The sequence below is a fragment of the Mytilus californianus genome, unplaced genomic scaffold (genome assembly GCF_021869535.1).
Source record: "Mytilus californianus isolate M0D057914Y unplaced genomic scaffold, xbMytCali1.0.p SCAF_14, whole genome shotgun sequence".
NCBI classification, from domain to species: Eukaryota; Metazoa; Mollusca; class Bivalvia; order Mytilida; family Mytilidae; genus Mytilus; species Mytilus californianus.
In genome coordinates, this window is record NW_026262626.1 from 16568259 (window position 1) to 16590363 (window position 22105).

The 22105-nt window shown below is 34.7% G+C and overlaps 1 protein-coding gene across 1 annotated transcript in view; it reads right to left on the bottom strand.

Annotated features, from left to right (window-relative positions):
- Positions 1-22105, bottom strand: part of LOC127724912 (furin-like protease kpc-1) — a 40684-nt gene that overhangs the window by 2565 nt on the left and 16014 nt on the right. Inside the window, exons 4-6 of the mRNA XM_052231914.1 lie at positions 18949-19121; positions 9759-9962; positions 4370-4473 (exon numbers count right to left, since the gene is read on the bottom strand). Of these exons, the coding sequence (XP_052087874.1) occupies positions 4370-4473; positions 9759-9962; positions 18949-19121 (481 nt within the window). The remainder of the gene's footprint in view (positions 1-4369; positions 4474-9758; positions 9963-18948; positions 19122-22105) is intronic.

Below are 22105 nucleotides of genomic sequence, written 5' to 3' on the forward strand. Positions count from 1 at the left end.
AAACTGATTGAAAGATTATGTCTTCATCATATGAATATCAGGCACAATCCTTCCCGTTAGGGGTTTAGTATCATACCATCATAACATATATGAGAAGAACATAACCCGTGTCATGCCAACAACTGGTTTTTAAATAAATGTGTTTAGTGCCGATGCAAAGACCCTATAAGTGAATCAATATTAACGCCAAAATATGCAATCTTTAATGACCTGACAACAGTATCGTAACTATATCCCTTCTTAATAAGTCTATTTAAAGGTTTTGTTAGTTTCAGAGGTGAATACTGACATTTTTGTGCTTTATAAAGAATATTTCCATAAAAAATTGGATGTGAAATACCTGAACGTATAAGAAGTCTGCATGTTGAGCTATATTTACGAATGATGTCCTTATACCGATGATAAAATTTAGTAAATGTTTTGACTAGTTTGTGATATCGAAAACCCTGGTGTAATAATTTTTCAGTAATACATAAATTTCTCTCGTTAAAATCTAAAACATTGTTACATACACGAGCGAATCGTACAAGTTGAGATATATAAACACCGTAAGATGGTGACAAGGGAACGTCACCATCTAAAAATGGATAATTAACGATAGGAAATGAAAAATCATCTCTTTTATCATATATTTTAGTATTAAGCTTTCCGTTAATGATATAGATATCAAGATCGAGGAAAGGGCAGTGGTCATTGTTAGTATTAGCTTTATTTAAAGTAAGTTCAACAGGATAAATTTCTTTAGTATACATACTGAAGTCGTCATTATTGAGAGCCAAAATATCATCCAAATATCTAAAAGTATTATTAAATTTGTGTATCAGATGTTGTTTCGATGGGTCTTTACTGATTTTTGTCATAAATTGTAACTCATAGCAATACAAAAAAAGGTCAGCAATAAGTGGTGCACAGTTAGTCCCCATTGGAATTCCGATAACCTGACGATATACGGAATCTCCAAAGCGAACAAAAATGTTATCTAGTAAAAATTCAAGGGCATATATTGTATCAAAGCATGTCCAATTGACATAGTTTTTTTGTTTATTGCTACTAAAAAATGACCTAAAAGAGTTTGAACATATATATTCACATTCTGACTTTATAAATGCCCATTTAATTAGGTGTGTGAATTTTTTCTTAATGAGAATGTGAGGCAATGTGGTATATAGGGTAGAAAAATCAAAACTTTGAACAGAATCAAAATCACCAATATATGCATGCAATTTATCAAGTACTTCCAACGAGTTCTTGACACTCCAAAAGTAATTAATTCCACTATTTTCGAAGGCCTTATTTGAACAATTTATTATCAGGTTTTTGATTGTACCAAGTGTACTGGTAAGAAGAATAAACAATTTAGTAGTGGAACAATGGCTTGAAGACGAAATGAATCTATATTTGTAAGGTGTTTTGTGTAGCTTCGGAAGCCAATACATAGTTGGGACTTTCATTGTATTTGGTTCTGCTTGTAAAGCGGTAGCTAAAAGTTTATGTTTGTTACAGATGTCGTTTTCTGAAAATGGAGTCAGTTGGAATGTTGGTGAAATGGTGATTTCTTTTTTCAGAACCTCAATGTAAAATTTACGCCAAACAATAATAATATTATTAGCAGCTTTATCGGCCGGGAAAAAACAAATTCCTTGGCTAGTTCTTTTAGTTTATGTTTGATACGAGAAATAGGTTTATTGTGGTTATTGTTAAGAGTAAAATGTTCTTTAAAATGTTGAATACGTATATCAACTATGTTCATTACTGATTTAAAAAAAAGAGTCCAAAGATTTTTTGTCAGCTTTTTCCCGTTTTATCCATTTCAAACAGTAAGTATGGAGTGAGTCGTGGATGATATTACGACACTCATTCCAATTAATAATTGACGGGGGACGATATTTAGGTCCTTTACTGAGGAATGATTTTAACTCTCGGTCTTGAACGATGTTAAGATCTCCTGTTATAACATGGGAAATGGGTCCATAAATGTATTCGGAATTACTGCAATTACATGAAGTAGGTGTATTTTCACTGATATTAACATCTTTACACAATTGGCTATAATTAAACACAAATTTCCGGGTAGATTTCTTGTAAATATAACAAATAAGAGGGAGCTCAGTATTATCAAAATATCCCGGAATTTGTTCTTTAACAGAATAGTCGTTAAAAATACCGGCAATATTTACAAAATCAAAACCTTTATTGACATACTTTATTTTAATAAACTGTTTTTTATGATCTTCAGGGCGATCAATTTTGGGAAACAGTTTAGAATAACAATATGCCATTATAATTTGAACGATTTCATTCTTAGGACTGCTATATGAAATTGTGTTGCAATCCTCTAAAATTTCATTTAACTTATTAACCGGTAATGAACAGAGCTTTGTTAACAGATAATGTCTGCCGATGTTTTTTGAAATAGAAATAAGGTCCGAAATATTGGTATGATTGGTCCGAAATTTTCTTTGATTGCGATTTTTTCTACGACCATGAGAACGGTTTTTACGAACAGTTTTAGAAACTATATCCAAAATGTTAACAGAATCGGTTCTTGATATATTACCAATTCCCATGATATTATCATTAAGATCGAGAGGGTAGACTGTCTGTAATTTTTTAATCCAATTTAATTCAATTATTTTCCGCGATCGTACAAACTTTGAATGAGATTCACCAGGCTGCTTATTTACTACTTCTAAAGGTTGAACTGCTAAATATTTAATAGGATGATTGTGCTTCTTAAGGTGTTGATAAATGATACTTTTGAATTTATTGGGTCTTTTAAAACGATACAGATGTTCTTGAGTGCGTTTAGATAAATATCGTCCAGTTTCACCTACGTACTGAATACCGCATCCCGGTTTGTTTCATGTGAGTAAATAAATTAAAGACCATACAATTATTACCGGTACAGAAAAAATACTTGGCTATAAATTAACGATACTCAATCATATAATTAATAACAAAGCCTAAAGTACAAACACACCAATAATGAAAAGTATTATATTGTATCAAACTATGCTTGCAGTTACTAGAACCAAGCACACAATTCTTAATCTGCAATATGAAATCAAGCCTCCCTACACTGTGGCTGTTTTTCATAAAAAGGTGCATGCGGCAACGTCATAAACAGTAGAGAAAGCCACACGTCAAGAAGAAACTGTACAGAATTTTAATGACAATTTTTTGTTAATCTTGCATCAAGATATCAGTTTGAATAACGAATTGATTTTCATCCAAACATACCTAGATATTTATTTACGACACGAATATCCCGCCTGCAGCCTTACAACACATAATCGGTCAACAGAAACAAAACGCACACGCGATTCGTAAGTTCACATTATACCCTAATGTACAAACATAATTTGCAGTCATTGCACAAAAGTTCGAACATGTACAATTTTCATGAAAACTTTTTAAATTCATAAGGCCTTAATTTTGTCAAACAACAGTCAACCGAAACGAAATACAATCATCCTTTGTTAGTCATCATTATATTCTAATATTTCCCAAAGAAAAACATTACTTAAAATGTCCGAACAAGTAACGTTTTCACTAAAGTGTCTACGGCCCTAATTCTGTCAACATTCTGTCAACCGGTACAATGCACAAGCTCGATCTGGACTAGTCGGCCACATATCTTATCTATCTTACGGGGCATAAGTCTATTTTGCATTTTAAGCGCTTATTTCATAGTATATTAATATAAATAAGAAGATGTGGTATGAGTGCCAATGAGACAACTATCCATCCAAGTTACAATGTGTAAAAAGTAAACAATTATAGGTCAAAGTACGACCTTCAACACGGAGCCTTGGCTCACACCGAACAGCAAGCATATACATGTATATAGGATCATAGCTGCACTTTGAAATTCAAATAATCCGATTCAAAGCTGTATGTAATGATACTGACTTTTATCCAGGGGATATATCAACAATATCTGCAGCTTTACTGTTTTCGTAATAACAAGTATTTGAGCAACAATACTGACAATTCTAATGCAACATCGTTTGTAACGTTCATTTTGATTGGATAACGTCACCAATTCTCATGGCATCAATTCACAATTCACAATTGATGCCTTGAAAACGTACGCGCAAGCGTAGACGACTTATGGCAGATTTCAAATGCATGACTATAACTATAAAACTTTTGCTTCTAATGATTTGGCAACACACTAAAAGAACTTACTTTGCTTCCAGTATAATAGTAATCTATAGAAGTGGCTAAAGGAACTTGCTTTGGCTCCAGTGTTAGAGAAATGAACTAACTTTGCCTCCCGTGTAAGAGAAATCAATAGAAGAGGCTAAAATAACTTACTTTGCCTCCAGTGTAAGAGAAATCAATAGTAGAGGCTAAAAGAACTTACTTTGCCTCCAGTGTTAGAGCAACTATACCAGTAACTATAGGTGCTGCGTACGATGTCCCCTGAATACCAGCACTTTTACATCCTGATTGTATTGTAGTAGTTGTCTGAAATCAATATGTTTTAATTTGATTTTCTTTTGATGTCTTTGTTACAAATGACAATTTCGATGTTGATATATCATTAGACGTCTAAGTAAACGGGATATGTTTAGTTTTTTATACATATATAATTATCAATCAAACAGGCAATGTCTATGCTATTACGTGAATTTCAGAAAATGAGGCCTTCTAATGCTAAAAGATACGGAGATTAAACCCGAAAATCTACTTATCTGCCTACGAAATAAGGACCCAAAATACTGCTAACATAAATAGTGTGTCCTAATCGGTTTTTAAATTTCTTGATCTCCAAATGACGAGCAAGATTTGGGCCGAAGCGTTTAGAACAGGATTATAGCCCCTGTGTGTTTCCTTAACACATACTGTCTAAATATTGGCCTTAGTTTGGAATGATAACTATTTCTTGAAGGATTTAATCATAACTGCAATCATGTGATTTATTATTCATAAGCCATTTCCAGTATTTAATTAAAAAAAATCAAGTAATCGTTTTCGACGAACAGTCTTTAGGTTTTATTTTAACTACACTAACTACATGCATCACACACCCTATTACCGGTTAACGATACGGCAGATTCGATAGGATCTGTGTTCCCAATTTCTATTAAAAACTATTGTCTGCGTTTCCGATTGCCACTGCAATACAATTGATTTTGCATCCGTTTATAGCAGACTTTAATCTGTGTTACCTATTGCATCTGTAGTCCAATAGCCGGTAATAGGGTGTGTAACATATCTTATTTCTATTTCTAGGAGGCATGGTGTCTACAGTGCTGGTAAATAAAACAAAAGTATTTTAAACCTTGTGTTTAGGTTTTTCTTTCTCTTATGGTGTTTATTAAATAACAGTAGCAAATAGAGGTTTATCTAGGTTATTAATGCCTTTGTGTACCTTTTAAAAATAATTTTAGAAATCAGGAATACAGTGATTCACGTGGGATTTTACACTCAAATATCACTAACATAAATTTTCTTCCAGTGTATATACATGTATAGATTACAGTGAATAAAATTTGATTCTTTGTGACAATACTTTTATAATTATCCGTAATAGTTCTAGAAATCGTTATAAATGATCAAAAAAAGAACAGGATTGGTTGGACCTATATTGATTGTGGTTTGCTTAACGCTGAGGCTTAAAGTCCAGTGGCAAATCTTTCAAAGTGAGTCTACTGGATTAAAATGATCGACACTCTCTCATGACTGATCTAGTATTTTACGTTCCCATTTGACAAGGACGTGACTGAGTATTTAAGAAATAATTCATGGGGGCTTCAATTTATTGTGATTTTACCACGGGTTGGCCCTTTATGCTAAATATTTTACCACAAGCGATAGCGAGGGGTAAAATATCAGCATTAAGTGCCAACCCGTAGTAAAATCACTATAAATTGAAGCCCCCATGAATTATTTCTATTCTAATAGGATAAAGAGAGCATGTGCTGTCTTTGTTTCGTAGCGCTCGATCTAGGTGAAGGGAAGTGTTTGCTGTTCCCGTAATTGAACACTCTATTGATATTGACGTAAAATACGAAGAAAAATGAATAAGTGACATGCTTAGATGATTTACAATAACGTACTAAGACAGTTTTTGACGAAGTTGAGTGATTATCTTACTTTTATTTAAGAATATGAGCTTTCAACAAATTTTTATCTTTTCAGTTTGAAATTCGTGCATTATCCCGTAGAATGCTTATATTCTTACGTCATCGTTCTATGACGTCATTTACACCATCTGACCTCGGGTAATTCATTCGTAGTAAGCAAACGACGTGGGAGTAAGATTGGAACAGCCCAAACAATCCATGACTTTAAATTTGACGATCACCTCACATTTCAATATATGTGTATTAATGTTCATTATTTAAAATTTATGTTAGTGTTTATTTCCTTGCAGCTGTCATTTGGTACTTTATCTCTTATTCTTGACTTATTCATTGATGTCTTCAAATTGTTTAATCCCGATGTTTTGATAATCTACCTTATCTGATATATCAGGCGTGTCAATCTTGAGGTCACTCCTCCCCAACTTCGTCTATAGTAATATAGTAATAAGTATAGTAGTTGAAATTTTGTAAAGGAAATAGATAAACATGTTTATTTTTTGTATCAATTTTATTTGTATTAATTGACCCGCCGCCACCCCTAACAACTCCGAGATTGTGGTTTGTGCTTTGGCAACATGCTATGAGGGCTAAGTAATAATGGATTTTACCCATTCTTTACTTGTCACAATATTATTACCTGAGTTGTCAGGCAGCCCTAATTATAACGGGTAACTAGGCAGCCCTCTCGTTGGGTGAACAATTCATTTGTTTGTCCATCTGACAGTCCTTTTGGATACATGTTTTAGTGTGCAGATGGTTTTTTCACTGAGGTTATCAGTCTCAGGTTGCAAAGTGAGCCCATACCATCTAAGCATGGGCTGGGCCAGCGCTCAACATGCAGGTATATAATTTAAGAGTAGGTATACTTGAGTTACCTATGTTTGACATGGAATGGGCTAGCACTCAACATGCAGGTACCTATGTTTGACATGGAATGGGCCAGCGCTCAACATGTCACACGCGTACAGAGGTATTTTGAAGTAACACAGTGTTCTTCGAATTATATTTCGGCCTTTTTCCTTACTCTCTATTAAAGGCGCGCTTTGCTATAAAGTTCACATTGTTTGAGGTTTCATTCAATACTCTACGAGTTATGTTTCTGTTAGATGTATACTCAAGCGGCTTGTAACTTTCTCCTCATGGTCTAAGTTATTTGAAGTCACAGTAATACATCTACACTCTATCGTCTATTGCAGTTGCAGCGATAGATGCTCGAATAATGTGAATTTAATTTCTTTATTGAGATATGTATTTTACTTATATTTCAAATACATATCGACCATAAGCATGTTGCCCGTAACATCAATTTTTATAATTCTTTATATTTGTATTTATTGTGTTTGTACTTTTATTTTGTTATGTATGTATATTAAATATTTTGTCATTTTTAATTTATTTAATTTTTTCCATTGGAATTACTTCATAAGTCGTTCTGAGTCTGTTTCGGTACAGGTTTGATTAATAGCTTGGAGATACTTCTAACACGCATTAAATCTTAAATCAGCTGGGGAAAGGTCATCGTCCGTTCATATCTTTGTTTAAAAAAACACGGCACATAAATTCATATTTTACCACGGGTGTGTACTGAAAGCGTTTGAAGAACGTCATATTAGAATTTTAAATTATATATCCCGCAAAGATACAGAGACTCTCCAACAGCATGGATCTTAATGCAGGATAGAAAAGTCCGGGTTACCATATCTCTAATCCTCAGTAACCGTTGAGTCGATTTGACCAAGATTTATACAGACCAAATTTGACAAATATTATTTTATATATTGTGATCGAATCTTGCAAAGGTTAAGACATAAGTAAGTCGGATTCAACGAAGACTATATAATAAGATTTGTGCAGATATTGTTTGAATAAATGTCATTCAACTCTGGGATAAGCAATAACATTTTTTTGTCTGAAGGATGCTTCGTGAAGGTTATTTTGATCTCGTTCCATATAATTGTATGAATTTCAAGATTATATATACGTCACTTTTTGTGATTCATTCATGTGACGCAGTCTGTGGTGTCCTGTGCTGTCGTTAATTCATGGGAGATGTCCGTTGTTATTCTGTGGTTTACATGTTGTAATGTACTATTATATTATTTATTTATGCATTTCTCTGTGCTGAGTGTTCTTGCGTTTGTTTGTTTGTACTGTATTTCTGTCACGTAGTGTTGTCATTTTAGCGATATTTTTTTAACATTGCCATATAAGCGGTAGGTTTGGCTAGCCATAAAACCAGGTTCAACCCACCATTTTTTCTTATTATGTCCTGTACCAAGTCAGGAATATGGCAGTTGTTATCAAATAGTCCGTTCTATGTATGTTGGCGTTTGTTTTCGTTGCAGATCAATGTTTCTGTTGTTCCGTTGTTTTCCTCTTATAGTTGATGTGTTTCCCTCGGTTTAGTTTGTAACCCGAATTTGTTTTCTCTTAATCGATTTATGACTTTTGAATAGCGGTATACTACTGTTGCCTTTATCTATTTTCGGAAAAAAGTTTCGAGCATAATAACATTAGAATATATAAGGGTAGACTAGTGTATAGAAATGCGATCAGCTGTGCTTCTTTCGTCCGTCAGTTACACACATGCTGAGGGGATGAATACATGTACATTGTCACGTTGGAATAAGAACGTTAAATCCGATTTACCGTGTTGAGACAGAAATATTTTGCACTGAAAGTAAAAAAATAACAATTACCAATCAATTATTGACTTGATAATATTGTGTCTGTTAACACAGATCTGTACTGAAACAGTATAACAAATATATCGACCTCCTAAGGCAAATTCAAAAGGGGAAGTCCATAAAAACTGACAATATCAAACGCTATCAATCACCGGAACAAGTGAAAAACAACTGCCATATTCATGACTTGTAACCTGGTTTTATGGCTGGCTGAACCTCCCACTTGCATGACAGTTGTATATAGTTCCGTTATATTGACCAAATGGGTTAGCAACCAAAACAGACATAATAGGTTAATGTGACAATAATATTAGGATCCAGCAGCCAAAACTGTGTAAACATACATCACAGACATACAACTCAACTGACTAAAAATTCAAACAAACATACAAATTAATCTAACAAAGACGCCAAAAAAAAGGTGTAGTAGATAGTAAAATTTAAATTTGACAATGACGTCAACAAAAAAGTTTTTGTCGTTGATAATACATTACGTATATAGTATATACACTTTCTCGATATAGTAAAAATAAGTAAATGTAAATACAAAGGTAATCAAAACAGAAACAACACTGTAAAAATCATTTGTGTCAAAAACCGGATGACGGGATGTATAAATACCGAGTCACGTCAAAAGTCATACGACCAAAAGTTTGCAATTGGATATAGTTAAAATAATGGATATCAAAATCAATTACAAATGGGATATTGTCATCAGCATTTCCAATAAATACCTCATATCAAATACTTAATACAAAACAATTATACAATACGATAAATAAACATTGGAAACAGGAATTTTGATTTTTAAAATCTACTACTTTTCTTTTAACTGCTTAAAACAGTTTATTGGTCTACAAAATACTTATCTTCCTACAACAAATATATATGCGCATAACAAACGGCTTGCTAAATATTGATAACCTTCCCTACAACTCCCTCCAAAAGTTTTATCATGGCAAAATACTAGACTTACCAGGTATCTATCATCCTGGCTGCCACCATATGCTACAGCTAAGGCAGATGCACATACTTCAGAGTACCATGCATTTTGACCAATCATTGCACTAGAAATGGCTACAGTATATATACTATTGACATAGCCGTCAGCATTACAGTTGTCTGCAGTATTTCCATTACCTGCTGCCCATATGTAAATAGCACCTTTACCATTCCTTCCCTGCAATGTGTAAGTGTTGCAATTGATACCTTATATTATGTAACAAGAAGCTCTAAAAAGTTTTTATCGCTCAACAACTATTCCGATTTCCACGGTAAACAATGGCAACACTCAAACTCTATAAAATATGTTCAATCAGATTAAATTTTCGAGTAAAAAGTCGGCCTAATACTGGATTTTCAAAAACATTTCATTGCATTTAGAGTTGACCAGAAGTACCATTAGCCAATATTCTTGGGTGTTAAGAAAGGTATTGTAGTGTACGCGCTCAAGGCACCTTGGAATAAACATACAACTTTATGGTTACATGGTTTAATATAAACTAACTAGCATCAACAGCAATACACATGATTTTATAACAAGCATTCAAGATCATTAAGTAGAAATACAGATCGTGGGAATCTAAGACAAAGTCATAACTCATGTCACTGCATCCGGTGATGCATACAGTTTATAGTACCGACAGCTGATTAACGTAAACAAACTTGAACTGATAAATATCAACAATGTAAATACTACATTCCTCTTTTCCTTGGATTGATAATTATATTATTGAAAGATTAATTCCAAAATAAACACTTAGCGAAATTAAGAACTTATTTGATCTAAAGAAATTGTCTGTAAAATGTGTGAAATTAACCTAATGAAACCCTACATGATTATACTAAATATATACAGTCTAAGCGAACATGTACAGTTTTAGTTCATCACAAAATCTTTAAAACGCTCTGGTAACTTTTGGTTACGTTTTGGTCTTGACGGTATCAATGAATCCTCACGAAGGTTAACTTCTGTATCTGTATGTTCATTTTCATTTGTGTCTTCAATATTAGTGTCAATGTTTTCGTACTCTAAAGTTTTCTCTTCGTTTATTTGTCCATTAAACTTTTTAACAAATGAACTGTTCCTTTGGGAAATGTTCCCTTCATTGTTCTTTAAGGTAAGTCGAGATCCTTCTCTATTGATAACATAATACGGATCGTGTTCGAATGATGTTGACAGTTTGTTGGTTTTTGTCTGTTTCTGTAACACTATATCTCCTACGTCAATGTCTGATTCTCGCGTTTTTCTTTTCTGGTCGGCATATATTTTTCCCTTTTCTTTCATTTCAAAGTCTTTTCTTCGCGTATCTGCGTCGTCTTTTCCATTCTCCGCATCAATCTCGGGTAGTTTTGTACGAATTTTCCTATTGAATAAGAGTTCTGCGGGACTTTTCCCAGTAGTACTATGCGGAGTACTGCGGTAGGCTAGCAGAAATTTCGGAATTTCTTTCCTCCAATCTCGATTTTCGGCATTAGCTGTTCTAAATGCTTTAAGTAAAGTTCTGTTCTGTCGTTCAACTTCACCATTGGCTTGAGGCCAATATGGTGTGCTTCTGTTATGTTTGACACCGTTTTCGCTCAAATAATTATAAAATTCCTTTGATGTGAATTGGGGTCCATTGTCCGTTTTTAAAGATATTGGAATTCCGTGATGAGAAAACATCATATCAAGCGAACGGATAATTTTATCGGTTGTAACTGATTTAAGTATCGCTACCTCTTGCCACCTGGAGTAATAATCCACTACGTCAAACACATATTCACCTGTTGGAAACGGTCCCATAAGATCGGCACACAAGTCTTGCCACGGTCCGTCTGGCAGCTGTGTTCTCTTTATAGGTTCTTGTTTCGGCACGGGTCCTACGACTTGGCACGCTCTGCATGATTTAACAAGATTTTCGGCGTCTTGGTCGATTCCAGGCCACCATACTTTTTCACGTAGCCTCAGTTTTGTTTTAACAATACCTTGATGACCCTCATGTGCTAACTGTAATGTCTGTTTTCTAAGCCTATCAGGTATAACGATTCGTGTTCCCTTTAATAGTACACCATCAACAACTGATAATTCTTCTCGGAAACGGAAGAGATTGTTTGACTTTGAAATTTTTCCATTCAAAATCTGTTTCATGTCTTTATCCAAATGTGCTGAATCTTTAATCATTCTAAACGTCATCGCGTTCGGAACTGCATTTTGTGCTACGAAATAAGCATACTCCTCTGCAATGTTTCTACCTGTAGTCTCATCTTGAACTTGCGACAATCTCGAAAGGCAGTCTGCTGCATTTTGCGGTCCTGGTTTGTACTTTACCTTAAACGTATAAGGTTGTAAACGCATCGCCCATCTTTCAATACGAGCTGGTGGTTTAGATTTTGGGGAATAGATAACCTCTAACGGTTTATGGTCGGTCACTAAAATAAATTCCTTTCCATATAAGTACAAATGGAAACGTTCACATCCCCATACGACAGCAAGGGCTTCGCGCTCGGTTTGAGAATATCGTTGTTCGACATCGGTCAATGTCCTACTAGCAAATGTAACCGGTCTAAAGTTCCCATCGCTTTGTTTCTGGCTTAGAATAGCTCCAAGTCCTACAGGGCTCGCATTTACTATCACGTGTGTTTCTGCGTTACTATTATAATATGCTAGCGTTTTTGCACTTGCTAACAACCTTTTCAGTTCATCAAACGCGTCTTGGTGTCTGCTTGACCATATCCATTTAGTTTTTGCTCTCGTTAGCTCTCGGAGAGGTGCTGAAACTGTTGAAAAGTCTGGTATATAGCGACCACAATAATTTACAAGTCCGAGGAAACTTCTCACCTCCGAGGCGGTTTTTGGATTTCTTGCACTTGTTACGGCTTCGACTTTTGACTTTTCGGGACTGATCCCTTTTGCTGAAAGTACATGTCCCATAAACGTCATTTTGTCCATATTGAACCTACATTTGTCCTTATTCAGTCTTAGTCCCTTTTCGCGCATTCGGTCCAAAACTTTATTCAAACGCTCGTCATGTTCCTGTTGTGTGCATCCGTATACAATTATATCATCCGATATGTTTCGTTGTCCGGCACATCCTTCTAAAGCCATTTTAATGCATTGTTGGTACATTTCTGGTGCACACGATATTCCAAACATTAATCGCTTATAACGAAATAATCCAACATGGGTAGTGAATGTTGTTATATTTCTGGATTCAGGTTCCAGTTCTACTTGATGAAAACCCATCCTTAAATCAATTTTAGAATATACCTTAGCTCCATTTAGCTCTTGTAAAATTTCATCCACTGTAGGAATTGGGTGTCTCGAACGTTTTACGGCTTCATTAGCTCGCCTCATATCAACACAAATTCTAATTTCCGAGTTACGTTTCGGAACTACTACTAGTGGTGACACCCATTCTGTCGGACCTTCAACACGCTCAATTACATCCATTTCTTCTAACTCACATAATTTTTCTTCCACAGATTTTCGAATATTAAACGGTAATCTTCTAGTTGGTTGTGCAATTGGTTTAACATTTTTATCTATATAAATTTTCAATTGGTAATCCTTCAATTTACCTAATCCACAAAATAAATCAGAATATTGTGACCTTATATCACCTTGTGTATTGATCATATTGACAGATGGACCGATCAATAAAATGCCTAATTCACTTGCTGTACTACGACCCAGCAGAGGTGTATGATTACCATCAATTACCATGAAATCGGCTTTAACACACTTTCTTGATTCCTCACATGTTATATCAGATCTAATCTTGCTATTGATCATTAACGGATTAATAGCTCCGTATGCATATAACTGCTTCTCAATTGGAATTTTATTGACACCACATTTCTTTAATTTGCTCATAATTTCACTATTGATAATATTACACGTAGCTCCGGAATCAACTAAAAATGGAATAACAACATCTCCTATTTTCAAAGTAATCCTTTTTTCGGAGGATCGATCAATCGCGAATACATATTCTTCGGAATCGTCGGAACTTTCTTCTTCCATATATCTAACTTTTTCCTTCTTGTAAAACTTTCCTTGTTCCTTTGTTGACTTCTTGCTCTTGCATTTCTTTGCAAAGTGTCCCATCTTGCCACATTTGTGACAAGTCTTATCCATGGCAACTGTACATTCTCTAGCTATATGCCCCGTACGGCCACATCGATGACACTCGATATCTTTTCTTTTAGAGTGATAGTCATGTCTCTGATGTCTCGCTGCATTAAAGTCGCGTTTAACTTGAACTCTGTTTATGTGAACTTCCTCAAATTGTGCGGAATGCTGATCTGCTGCTTCACTTGCTCTCGCTATGTCTTGGACTTTTTCTAGTGTCAAATCTTTTTCACGCAAAAGTCGGCGTCTTAATTTTGTTGAATAGCACATGTCAATAACCTGGTCTCGAATGGCATCGTTAAGCATTGTTCCAAAGTCACAAGTTTTTGCTAAGTTTTTAAGTCTTGTAACGTAACTATCAATTGATTCATTCTCGTTCTGTTTACATTTACGAAACACGTGTCGTTCTACCGGCTGATTTTTCTTCGGAAGAAAATATTGGTCGAATTTAACCACGGCATCTTCAAACGAATCTCCTGTATCGGTAAATGTCTCAAAAATATCTTGTGCGTCTTGTCCAATTAAATGTAATAGTAATGCTCTTTTCTGTCCTCCCTCGGATACGCCAGATGCTGTCATATAATACTGAAAACTTTTCTTCCATTTTGTCCATCTTTGTGAAAGTGAAGATTGTTCTCCGTTACAATCAAAAGATTGCACAGTTGGTAAATCCAGTAATTTTGCCATAATAACTTCGTATTCACGTTCACCGAATAAGATATCTAAACAATAATTCCCGGATTCTAAATCCATTTACAAAAATACATTTTCTCGTCGCCAAATTGTAGTGTACGCGCTCAAGGCACCTTGGAATAAACATACAACTTTATGGTTACATGGTTTAATATAAACTAACTAGCATCAACAGCAATACACATGATTTTATAACAAGCATTCAAGATCATTAAGTAGAAATACAGATCGTGGGAATCTAAGACAAAGTCATAACTCATGTCACTGCATCCGGTGATGCATACAGTTTATAGTACCGACAGCTGATTAACGTAAACAAACTTGAACTGATAAATATCAACAATGTAAATACTACAGGTATGTTTTAGGAAAGATCTGTAGATTGAGTCAGTTATCTATCTTCTAATCAAATGGATCTGCAAATTCCGAAATAATGTAAAATATAGGGCATTTCTTCATTAAACATGCAAGTTTTAAATTAATAAAAAATGCATATCTCAATCAGACAAGCAACGAAACAATATAATATTACATCAGTACGAACATACATTCATTCCAACGTCAAAACCGATCATTTTCAGTATGTTTTTAGGTAATTGTATAATATGTTATGAATATGAAATATCAAGTAGTATTCAACATAATAATCGGTATTTTTAATCGATGAATGACTGAATGCAAGAACATCTTCTTTCAATGTTTCATAATCAAACTCTTTCGAGGTAATGTTTTGTAACTAGTACATCCTACCAGTGTGAATGATTGACACGTCACATCTAATGTATATTGGTGTTGGAACAACGAATATTAAGAAACAAAAACGGCAAACATCTAATAAGTTAATAAATGTTACCGGCTTTTTCTTTATTATGGCATTTTGTAAAATGCCTGAAAACTTTTAACTTTTTCTAACATGTCTGTGTAAGATTCAGGCAGTTTATATATTGACTAATGTTTTCATGCAATTTACAAAAAAAAACTTGCATTTCAAGAGGTTTAACAATGAAAAACAAAATCTACTGAACTATTTGAAATTTCCAACATGCACTGAAATCGACAATTATTTGTTATTTAATAAAATATTTGGATATCAAGTTCTGTTGCACATTTGTCTTGATTTTTTTGCTACATTGTTTAGAGTGATGATAAAAACAAGGACCATGACATATTCATACACTGTAAATACTTTTTACTGATAAAACGTTTAACGTTCGGAGTTACGCAAACAGCACACACAAGAATATCTTCTTTTTCAGGTATTCCCCAAAGATTCAAAGTGAAATTGGTATGATTTATTTTTAGTTTTAGAACCTCTGAGCTACACCATGAACAAAGAGAAGAAAGTGTAAAAAAAAAAATTAACCTGCGATTATGGGAGTGTCTGGCATTTGCGGAACACACTATAAGTCATTTAAACACTTTCAAAGGCATTGGACAAATCCCAGATAAAAAAAAAAATAACCAGTCTGTACAATCAGATTAAAATTCATATTTATCGTAACTCGTTTGCTCTTCGAAGCCAATGATCATAACGAAATCCGAGATCGATATTTTGATTAGATTGCGAGACTGTAGAGCTGTGTCCGGGATTAGTGAAGAGACAGATTGAACTCTGTTTGTCTTCGACTTGTGAGTTTGAATATCCCTTTGGTAAACTATCCTTTTTTCCGTTCTATAATCACAAGCAATGATATCTGAAAATGATTAACGTGTTCGCTTTAAAACCATGACGTTCTAAATTAACATAATTCAAAAGAATCAAGACGTGTGTTGCATAGCTGGTTAACATCACTCATAGGATTCAAATTTTACCAGTTATTAATGTTTTGACACATTCCCCTCATTAACGTCTAATGTGTCAACCTCTGCGACGACAATATACCCTTTCGTAACATGTCTAAAAGTAATAGTAGTACTAGTAGCAACAGTACAGTTTTATTTTTTAGAGAGAAAAATATTTCGAAACTTAAGATTTCAAAACAGAATGAAAACTGGCTTGTAAATTGCAAGACACTATTATTTTGTCGAATTTTCTTTCATAAGTCTGGAAATAGCAGTTCCGTAAAAGTAATCTCAATGACAGTGGTTTCAAGATCGGTTTCCTTATTCGTTTTCAGCAGTGTTTGTATAGATTTGATACAAATAAAGATTGAACATGAAGTAAAAATTTGAATTTCGTATTGTAAACATATCGTGTAAATCAATTGAACAGTTCGTTTGGTGTTATTCCATGCTTTGACATGTTGTTAAAGAAACGAAATAGGGTAATGAAGGTAGAATATATCGTGAAATAGAGTTGCAATGTTACATCGGTACACGTGTGTAACCAGTAAAAGTGAATTCTACTGTTCTGTATTGTACTTTTGTTGATATGCTAATGTCGATCAATAAAAATGGACAGGGTTGAGATCTCACAGCTAGTATAACCTAGCTACATTTAAAATTAAGATTGGAAATGGGGAATGTGTCAAAGAGACAACAACCCGACCAAAGAGCAGAAAACAGCCCTAGGCCACCAATAGGTCTTCAAGACAGCGAGAAAATCCCGCATCCGTAGGCGGGCTTCATCTGGCCCTTGTGTACTAGTTCAGTGAAAAGGGACGACACATTAAACTCCGAAACATACAAAAAGAACTGAAATTAAAAAAAGAATCATACAAGACTTACAAAGGCCAGAGGCTCCTTACTTGGGACAGGCGCAAAAATACAGCGGTGTTAAACATGTTTTGTGAGATCTCAACCCTCTTCCCCTATACCTCTAGACAATGAAGAATAAACAAACACACAGCAATATGCACAGTAAAACTCAGTTTTAAGGAAGTCCAAGTCCGATGTCAGAATAAGTAACAGAAGAAACTAAGCAAAATGACAATGATACATAAATTAACAAAGGACTACTAGCAGTTACTGACATGCCAGCTCCAGACCTCAATTAAACTGATTGAAGGATTATATCTTCATCATATGAAAATCAAGCACAATCCCTCCCGTTAGGGGTTTAGTATCATACCATCATAAAATATATGAGAAGAACACAACCCGTATCATGCCAACAACTGGTTTTAGAATACATGAGTTTATATTTGCATGTGCCTGTCCCAAGTTAGGAACCTCGTCCGTAGTTATCGTATCTTATTATTGTTTTTCGTCATTTGGAGAATTGGGTGTTGATGACAAATTTTTTATTGTTTCCGTTAAATTCATTTACACCTGTCTATTTTGAAGGCTATACTAGTATGTTGCCCTTCTAGATGTCGTTTGGTTATTGTTGTGTTGTTGAATTGTCGACGTTTACCTAATACATTGTATCTCCTCTTGTATTCCTATTACGCACAATACATCGAAGTTTAAATTTAATAGACGAACAGTTAAATTGATTGTATATCTAAAAGATAAATAGAAAACTGAGGCTAAATGTGTCAATGCGATAAAGTATATGTTCAACGCCAGCGAGTAAAATATTGTAGATTTTAGAAATAACTGTATTGTATTTAAAGCTTTGCGGACGTCCATCGGTAGTTTTACTGTCGCAAATTTAGTTTACCTGGCGACGCGTAGCGGAGACAGGTAAACGGATATTTGCGACAGTAAAACTACCGATGGACGTCCGCAAAGCTTCAAATACAATACAGTTATCTCTATTCTAATGCAAAATAAACAAATAATTCAAGTTCAGTCATTATTTCACTATAAAAGAGGGACGAAAGATACCAGAGGGACAGTCAAACTCATAGATCGAAAACAAACTGACAACGCCATGGCCAAAAATAAAAAGACAAACAGACAAATAATAGTACAGATGACACAACATAGAAAACTAAAGACTAAGTAACACGAACCCCACCAAAAACTGGGGGTGATCTCAGGTGCTCCGGATGGGTAAGCAGATCCTGCTCCACATGTGGCACCCGTTGTGTTGCTTCATTAAACGAAAATTCCGCGAAATGATTTTATCTTCTTTGGCGCCTAAACTAGGTGACGTCATAGGTATGCTTCCGGCTTCAAACGTAACCACCGGACGTTTTCTGGCTTCTTGTCTGCTTCAGAATGTAATAAAACTAGATAAAAAGAAGATTTCTAAGTGCAAAATGTCAATACATTCCGGTATTCAAAATGTCGGCTTCCTTAGTTACAGACGGGGAGATAGAGAATTTTACGCTTATTGTCATCCAATCAGAACCACTGATACAAAATAATTGCATTAGAATCATAATTCTATTATCTACGTAAACCGGAACAAAACCATTCCCGACTGAAAAATCTATTTCATTCTTGAAAAAAATAGAACGATATTCCTATGTCAGTATGTCAATTAGACATTAAACCAACAACACAAAAAAGAAAAAATATGGCAACTTACATTAGTCACTCCATCCTGCAATGCTGCTTTTGTCAGTAAACCAGGACTTTTAAAACCAGTACCATCAACAGGTCCCCAGCTATTGCTATATATATCAACATTTGACAGATAGTGAGAAAGACCTTGCGCTTCCTCTGAATCTGTGATTGCATAGGGACCAAGTATCCGAACTCCTTTAAAAGAAATAAATCATGTCTCTTAGGCTGTACAGTGTCTGTAAAGCATGACACATTTATTGTATACATGAATATACAATGGCAGCGGGAACTACTTTTGATTGGGGGAAAATGGAAGTGAGATCAAGATTTAATTGATATATCTACTGACAGCTTTTTTGAGATTTTTTAATGCGATACTTCCAATATTTGGTGCATAATGGTAACTATCAAACATCATGTGGGGCTTGCAAACGAGGTAGGATGAGTGATTGTTTGATATAACACCCTTGTTAGACGTGAATAAATATCAAATCAGCGTTTTGCACTATTGGTGATATGATATTATATTATGTTATTGGTATCAACAAATGAAGGACAACGTTTCCGAATATTAAGACCATAATCATAGTATGCTAGAATGGTCTCTAAATCATCGTAGAATTGTTTATTTTTCAATAATAAGGAAGCAACTACTTGATGTTAAGAGGGGGGAAAGGGGGGGGGGGGGGGGGGGGGGGGGGGCTAAGAAGAAAACTTTAATCCTGCATTTCGTTCGCTGCATCTTTGGACTAAATGTTTTTTCTTATTTGAACCGATACTGATTTTTTTTTTGCATATCGCCAAACAGAGTTAGCCAGGCCGCACATTTGTGTGCAAAGTCCATGAACCAAAATAAAACGATCGACAATATCAATCAACAGAATGAATGGAAAATAACTGTCATATTCCTGATTTGGTACAGGCATTTTCCGTTAAACTAGTGTTATAGCTACATAAACATGCAATTGTATGAGATTTTCTTATAGTTTTGAGTTTGTCAGTCTTTTTAAACGTCTATGGAGTAAAGAGTCCATTCGTTTGATGTGTTTTGTCATTTGATTTTGCCATGTGACTTTCCGATTGAATTTTCCTCGGAGTTCAGTATTTTTGTGATTTTACTTTTTAGAGCACTTAGAACAGCTAGATCAGTCATAAGGTACCAAAGGGGGACATTCAAACCATTAAGTCGAAAATTAACTAACAACTCAAAGGCAAAAAATTAATCATAAACTATCCCAATAGATATAGGAAGATGTGGTATGAGTGCCAATGAGACAACTCTCCATCCAAGTCACAATTTATAAAAGTAAACCATTATAGGTCAAGGTATGGCCTTCAACACGGAGCATTAGCTCACACCGAACAGCAAGCTATAAAGGGTCCCAAAAAATTACTAGTGTAAAACCATTCAAACGGAAAAACCAACGGTCTAATCTATATAAAAACGAGAAACGAGAAACAAGTATGAACTACACAAACAGACGACAACTACTGTAATCAGATTCCTGACTTAGGACAGGTGCAAACCCATAAGTCGAAAATTAACTAACAACTCAATGGCAAAAAATTAATCATAAACTATCCTAAGCACCATCACAAGGAAAACAAGTTTCAGATCATTTTTATAGTTTCAGTATTACCACCAATGTAAATCTCAATTGAAACACCAAAGATGAAAATAACATGGTTGACCATATTTGTTAAATATCAGATATTTTCCGTAATTGATATTGCTACATCTATTGTAGCTGGGATTCGTTTAAAACCTGCCAAATTGATGTATCTACGTCCTATCAAAGATATTAACTTCTAAATGGAATATACCTTGCTTAAATATAACCATTAACATAAAAACAAGAAGGCAACGAAGGAGAAGAAAACAGGTCAAAGTAGTACTAGACACCACAGAACACCAGAGATACATCCGAAATACATTGGTGACCTACTAGATATTAAATACTAATGGATTCAGTCGATGATTATACCAGGCAATGGGTTAAACGCGATAAAAAAAGAAAGAAGTAGATACTCTTTCAGAATGGATTACGTCTGTGAGGTCGTTGATACAATTCAGAATTGAAAAACTGAATGGGTCTATGAATACGCATGCTATCAATCTTTAAAGACCCAAATGTTGCAAAAAGTAAAATAGCAAAATAACGAACTCAAAGGAAAATTCAAAACGAAAAGTCCCTTAACAAATGGCAAAGTCAAAAGTTAGAACACATCAAACGAATGGAAAACAACTGTCTTCCTGACTTGGTACAGGCATTTCCTTATGTAGAAAGCACCTACCTCCATGAAAAATATGTTGTTATCCCCACAGATGAAGCCTCTAACAACATCGTTGTTATGTGTAAGTCACATTACATTAACTGCTTGAAAAATGAATTAGGTATTGACAATTCACTTATACCCCAACGACACTAATCAAGGAGGAAATCCCGGATAATCATAGGTCTGTTCTATTTTCCTTTGGAATTTCAACCAACGATGAAGAACTGGATCTTCTTTCACTGTGTTTGATACATAAATTACACAAGTGTCCTTACAAACAACGTTATATTATATATTGCTGGGTCATCAAATCAGCAATCAAAGCCGGGCTTCAAAGTTATTATTGAGAAACTACATATTCTAGAGGTGGCGTAAATCAGATGTGGATACTAAAATATTCCCAAGATCTGTTAGAGTTCATACAATCTAAGACTCTTTGGCACAACTTTTTGGAACTTTTGGTCCTTAAGGTTCTTCAACTTTGTACTTGTTTTGGCTTTCGTACTTTTTTGATCTGAGCGTCACTGGTTAGTCTTGTGTGGATGAAACGCGCGTCTTGCGTATTAAATTTTTAACCTGGTACCTTTTGTTAGCTATTATTCGTATGTTTCTCTGTCCTATATGTTCTCCCATTTATTTGTATTGTAGTCCTGTCATGTAATGTTGTCATTTTAATGTTATATTTAACATTGCCATAAAAGCGGGAGGTTTGGCTAGCCACAAAACCAGGTTCAACCCACCATTTTTTCTTAAAATGTCCTGTACCAAGTCAGGAAAATGGCCATTGTTATATTATAGTTCGTTTCTGTGTGTGTTGCATTTTAATGTTGTGTTTCTGTTGTGTCGTAGTTCTCTTATATTTGATGTGTTTCCCTCAGTTTTAGTTTGTAACCCGGATTTGT